This window comes from Cupressus sempervirens, chromosome 6, assembly GCF_028749045.1.
Source record: "Cupressus sempervirens isolate cs-2001-9-10 chromosome 6, ASM2874904v1, whole genome shotgun sequence".
Lineage (NCBI taxonomy): Eukaryota > Viridiplantae > Streptophyta > Pinopsida > Cupressales > Cupressaceae > Cupressus > Cupressus sempervirens.
Genome location: NC_143123.1, coordinates 22,979,144 through 22,985,932, shown reverse-complemented (window position 1 = coordinate 22,985,932; position 6,789 = coordinate 22,979,144). Strand labels below are relative to the sequence as shown.

General features: G+C 32.5%; 1 protein-coding gene across 1 annotated transcript; it reads left to right on the top strand.

Moving 5' to 3' along the window:
• Positions 1–4,175: 4,175 nt before the first annotated feature.
• On the top strand, positions 4,176–6,287 carry LOC149550882 (uncharacterized). Its single transcript, XM_089789589.1, has 5 exons — positions 4,176–5,075; positions 5,182–5,259; positions 5,350–5,430; positions 5,559–5,593; positions 5,808–6,287. Exons 1-5 carry the CDS (start codon positions 4,845–4,847, stop codon positions 5,890–5,892), a joined length of 510 nt encoding a protein of 169 aa, XP_089645715.1. The 5' UTR covers positions 4,176–4,844; the 3' UTR covers positions 5,893–6,287.
• Positions 6,288–6,789: the final 502 nt, after the last annotated feature.

Below are 6,789 nucleotides of genomic sequence, written 5' to 3'. Positions count from 1 at the left end.
TAATTTTGATAGTCAATATTGTTCAATAAAATTTATTCCAGTATGTATTTCTCTCTTCAACCTGCCCATTGCATATTGGTGCAAAGGCACCCTATCATCATACAAATATATCACATACAATGCTTCAATGATGTTATATTAAAAAAAGTACAAATTTTATTTTGTAAGTTGTAAAAATTATGCTAATGAAGAATTTGATAAGACATAATAGTTGAAACCATTGGAAGGTGCCTAACAATTGAATAACTACATGGTTCAGATGGTGGAAAGAATATGAAATTTCTGAACGGACTTTCTGGCTGTTGACAACTTAAGTTCATCTGAAATGGATCACTTGAACATCAAAGGCTTGATTCAAAGATTACAAGTGTTAAATAGTCAAAATTGATTTATTTTTTCAAACTTAATTTCTTCCTTAATATATAATGTTTAAAGCTAACCGACCTTTGATTAACATGATTGTGTTTGATGTTTCAATTTTTTTTTTTTAAATCTAATTTTTGATTCTATAATATTGTTTGTTGCGGATGATTTTTAATGAAACATTGCTGTTGGGTCATACCGGGCATTCAATGTTTCATGAAACAGTTTCAGTTTTGATTGAATCTAGCCGACTCCTGATAATATCGATTTGGTATGAAAGATGCAGGCACAAATCGATTCAAGAAATGATTTTGTAGTTTAAAACAAAGATTTTCTTTTGAAATGTTGTCCTGCAGTCTTGTTGGATGAAGCCGATTCTAGCATTGATTAAATGTCATTCGATATGGAAGATATTTCTATTTGATTAAGTATTATCGACTTCCTTGTTGTACCCGATCCCAGAGTTGGTGTTTAAACCCATTTGCAAGGTGATCGATGTACTCGATTCATCCATGATTCTAATTGCAAGGTCATCGGTTATGGAATAATGATTTGTTTTGATCGAGCTTGGTAAATTCATATTCCGGTTTGGGTAATATACTTATGAGTTTGAATTTGGGATCAAATTTCCATCTAAAAGTCTTGGTTCTAAATGGTAGTCGATTTTCCTTTGTTTGATCTTGTTGGAACGACTTAAATATCACTACTAAGTTTCATTATAAGGCTAAAAATATTAAATAGTCATCGTTGACTTATTTTTTCCAAACTTAATTTTCTTCTTAGTATGTGATGTTTAAGGGTGGCTGATATTTTTGGCTATTGATAGCAAGTTCAAATTATAAATACAAGAAGTTCATGGGTGACCGCAAGAAGTTGGGTCGCAATTCCGCGGAAGTCAGATCTGCAGAATTGTACTTCTCAGAAACGGATACCTGATTTTTTAAAAATCGAGTACCCGTTTCTAAAATTACACTTTGGGCACCCGACTCAAATTTTAAGAATCGGGTACCCGATATTTAAAAAGGATCGGGTGCGCGAGCCGCTTAACTATCGGGCACCCGCCTTCTTAAAAATCGGGTACCCAATTTGTAAAAATTTTATATAGCATTTTTTTGGCATTTTAGAGGTCATTTTCATGACCTCAAAAATGGGATCTCGATTAGAGACGCATAAGGGAGCCCGTTTCTCAGCTCTACCGACTACCCCCTTGCTGCTAGTTTTTGATACACAGGTATTTTAATATGTTTTATACTATTTTACTTTTCTTTTTCAATTTTCAATTTGTGCAAAAAGAGGGGTAAAAATTTATTAAGACAGAAAGGAATACAACAAGGAGAGCTCAACAAGGAGCTCGATCTTGAGCAACAAGATCATCAATTTTCAATTTAATATGTATGTTAATTTATTGTTTTTTCACTTTTCATATGTACGCAAAATTGTAAATTTACATTGTTAATGAACTTAAATGTTTAAATTTTTGTATTTGTTAATTAAAATATAGTTTCGTAAATGTTTATTTAAAAAATTATTATTTTAGATGTTTTGAAATGTATTTAATTTATGTATTTATTACAATGTTGAATGATTATATTAGATGTAAATTTATTGTTTAAACATGTAATTTTACAAATAAATATAACCTCGACCTAAAACCATATAATATATTTATATTCTTTTTAAGCTAGAAGAGTGCAACACGAGTCATTTAATGATCAAATTGGACCTCTTTTCTTTGTATCTGGTAGTAAGATTTATGTCTGTACATCTATCTTATTGGGGCTAAATATTGAGTCCCCTACCTTGTGTAGTAAATATGGTATTGGATGGAGATTTCATAATTAAGTGGTTAGGTACCTAGGGATTCCATCTGTAGTAAACCCTAACATATAAATGAAATGTGTCTTTATATCAACAAGAAAATCTTTGGAAAACTCAACTACTGGAACTCTAATTATCTCACTTTGGTTGGTAGAATTCAAGTATGTTAAAAGATTCTCTCCTTGAATATTGGGTGTAAGTTTGTCTTCTTCCTGCTCATTTTATTTAAATCAATTTGGTCTTCCATATAAATCTATTAGGACCATTTCGTGGATAGCCAAGGGATTACTTTGGCAATAAAATGGATAGCCAAAGCTTCATAAGGTAATGAATTATGGATTATGATTAGAATTAGGATTATTATAAATGGTTAGGGATAGGGTTCACATGTAAATTAGTTCATTACCTGACATGATCTACACTTATAGTTTGCAAGAAGGTTTTCAACTTGGTGCCATACTCTATTTTTGAGATCTTCTGAAATTGCTTTTGTAAGAGATGTTTATCTCAATACCTGTATATGTACATAATATGATGGTGCTTCCCCATACATATATACTCAATATACTTTACACATTATATGCAACTTCTTATATTTTCACCTTTACATCTTTTCCCCCTTTCGAATGTAAATGCCAAAGGTGAATTTTACATGGTTATTCCAAAATGTGACAAGAAGTCATAACATACCTTTAGAATTAGTGCCATTGTCTTGTCCCAGTTTTCTTGTAACATCTTGTTTGTGTGCAATGTAATCTAAACTTCTGCTGATAATTCTATCATCTGATCAACAATGGAGAAATTGTTAGCATGTGCTCTATGACATGAGTGTTTTCGACACCTTTCTAGAGAATATTTTTTATTAGCCAACTACTTTTTGTAGAACTTCATATGACCAAGTTTACAACAATAATGCATGAGTTAAGTTTTAGATTTTGATTCTTTGAAGAATCATGAAGTTTTTCATATCCTTTCTATATAGTAGAATTGTCCCCTCATTCCCAAAAGCCCCAAAATTCCCCTCATCCCTAGGTGACTTAGTTAATGGGGATGCCTATTTTAAGTGTTGAGATTTGTACTTGAGCATTTTTGACACCTTTCCAAGAACAATTTTTGATCAGCCAACTGCTTTTTGTAGAATTTCATATGACCTACTTTACAACAGTAATGTCATGTGATAGATTTTAGATTCTTTGAAGAATTGTGAAGTTTGTTCTATCCTTTCTATATATATAGCATAATTGTCTTTGCCTTTGTCCTTGGTATTTAATGTTTTTTCATGTTGGATGTGTCATTGTTGATAGAAAACTACTTATGTTAAAAAGCGGATAATAGTTAGGATTCAAACTACAATCATAAATATTTTTTAATCAATTCATAATTCTATTTCTAAGCTTTCATTAGATAATTGTAACCTTAACTCTTCTCTTAGGACCATAATAAATATCCGATACAGGTAAATATAATTGTAACTAAAACTATAATCCTAGGTAAGTTCCCTAACATTAAAGGATCACAATCATTATAATAATCTTAAGCTTAGCCATCATGAAAACTATTCACATAACAAAATTGTAAACCATAACCTTGTCATAATCTTAACTTTGTTTCATCTTGAGACATGAACATGTATAATCCATAATGAGTTCATACTTAAAAATTTAGTATTTAATGTTTAATTTGACTTAAGTGTTTAACTTTATTTATAATTTAATTGATATAATTTTAATAAAGATATGCGCATTTATATAGATCTAGTTGATAAATTTTAGATTTAAATTTTATTAAATAGTAATTTTGTCATACATGTATTATGTTGTGATGTATTTTTGATGTGTTTTATGTTTTATGTTGTTTAAATATATATGCAAATTATATTTGATGGACCCACCACCACCCCCACCCCCTCCCATACCCCCACCTCCGCCACCTCCATCTCCACCTCCACCTCCACCTCCACCTCCACCTCCACCACCCACCGCGGATGAGCTCCGCGAGACCATGAGGCATAACCTCAATGACCTCATGAGTGATATAGAGGCTATCCGACGTGAGAGGCACCCCCCCCTCACCTACTACGTCTTGCAGATAACATGCAAGGCGTAGTTGACTCCATTCATCATTTTGATTTAGACATTGATTCATTTAGATCATGGAGGGAAAGCATGCATGCCTTCTACTCTGATGACTTATCATATAGAGAGGTTTATAATGTACATATAGGTAAAAAAAAATTTCAACATTATTTTGTAAACCCTAAGACGGGTGAACCAATTAGTGAGAAGAAGCCTCACATTTCCATTAGGTGGTGTACACATCCATGCATAGCAGCACATTTTTGGGAGCAGTGGTGGATGGTATTTGACCATCCACCACAAGCTAATCATGAGGTGCCCATGTACTTCCTTAGGAATTTATGGGCTGAGTTTGAGTTGGGTTTGAAACCCAACTATTTTGATAGGAAAGCATTTCAGGGGGTTGGTAGAGAGATGCCTCAAGATAGGCCTGGGGCAAAGCTGAGTGACAGAACGAGAAATCGCAGGTGAGCTGAGCCCCTTGTACCTCTTCCTACGCCTATTGTGCCTGCTCCTCACCATCATCATGTGATTTCATCTGCGTTTACCCATTTGAGTGCCCTTTCGGGCAATTTAGTACATCAGTGGATGCAGGCGATACATGCTCCTCCACTTGGACATGTTTGTACTAGTTGTGGAGGCATATGCACAGGCCCCCAGAGCGATCCTGGTGCAACACACGATGGCCATTATGCTGAGGGTGCAGATTTTGATGATGATGTATACGCTGCCCATGGTGATGGTAGTGACGAGATAGACGTGTCATCATTTGTTGACCTCATGCAGAAGGGAAAGCCTGGAGAGAGTCAAGAGCAGCAGGTAAAATTTTAATTTCAATATAAATATAAAGTGCACATAATTATTTACTTTCTACATATATGTGTAATTGTATTAACTATATTAATTTGTACTTTTCAAATAATAGAGGATGGATGACACTGTTCCTCCTAGGAGGCAGTATAGTCTTTTTTCGAGACCTACAGATGTTGGCGTCCCTTATACAGTATGCACTTTGAATTACACTGTAAAAATGTACATTCAAATTTTAATTTAATAACATGTGCTCATATGTTCTTTTTATTTGATTTTGTAGGGATTTTCTGCATCTACACATACTGATGTTAGTATAAGTCCTACTCCAGTTACCACTGAGGCACATCCTCAAATACATGCGGTATGAACTTTTGACTGAAGACAAATAATTTGTATTATTTTTATGTATGTACATTATTATTAACTTGTAATCTGAACAATTTTGACTCACATGTATATATATTTTATGTGTTTTGATTTTACGAACAGGAGCATGGATATCATACTCATCCATACAGGCCTTGGTATAGTCTATTTTCGATTCCATCTTATGATTATCATGCTAGCATACCTGTAGACACATCTGTGACATTAGCTACCACTCAAGTATGATATATACATTATATATACATGTTTAATTTATAGTGTATAAAAAATGTAGTGTACAAATTATGTACTTTGTAATTATATTCATGTATATTTAATTTTGACTAAACATTTATGTATCCATAATTTTAGGAGTACGTCACCACAAGTGTTGCTGAGAGCACAAGACTTAGCCAGATGGAGATACCTGCATCGTCATTTGAGGTTAGTATTGTGATTTATGTACATAATGTATAGTTCATTATGCTCTAAAATCAAATTTAAAAAATGTATGTATTGTAAATTACAAGACCTCACCACTGCTACATTTGGTAGTTTTGATAGTGCGCCTCCTCCCGTTACTGAGGGACACCCATCTCATGTGGTATAATTTATTTTATTATGTAGTGAATATTTAATTTATTTGCAAGCTAGATTTTGAGACCCATTTCAATTAAGCAAGTACATGATGAGACGTGCCTTCTATTACACAGGGTGATACATCTACCTCACAGGGTGTCCGAATATGACGAGATGAATCATATTACACATGATGATCCATCTGAGTCCTCTTCGTGTGGAGCAAAGAGGACATTTGATCAGATAGATTAGGTCTTGTTGGCACCTATAAATCGTGTTTTTATGATGTATATATATATATATATATATATATATATATATATATATATATATATATATATATATATATATATATATATATATATATATATATATATATATATATAATTTATGATGTATGTACACTTTGTGTTAGGATAGTTAAAACTGTATGTTAGACCATGTACTATTTTTTTACGATTTCTTATCATGCTTGTGTATTTAGTACATATATTACTATGTTTCACCATGTTTTAAGTATATTCAAACCATTTTCTTTATTCTGACATATTTTATTCATGAACATATGACACATTTTGTAAGTATATATGCAAGATGAACAATAATTTTAACTATCTATAGAGCATTATTGGATAAATATCACATCAAATTTATGCATTGAGATAATTCATACAAATAAAATTGACCCACTTGATTAAAAAATGTATTGATAACGTACCTAACAATGTATCATAAGTGATCTTAATGTGTTGTATGGTAATGTATGACTCATAAT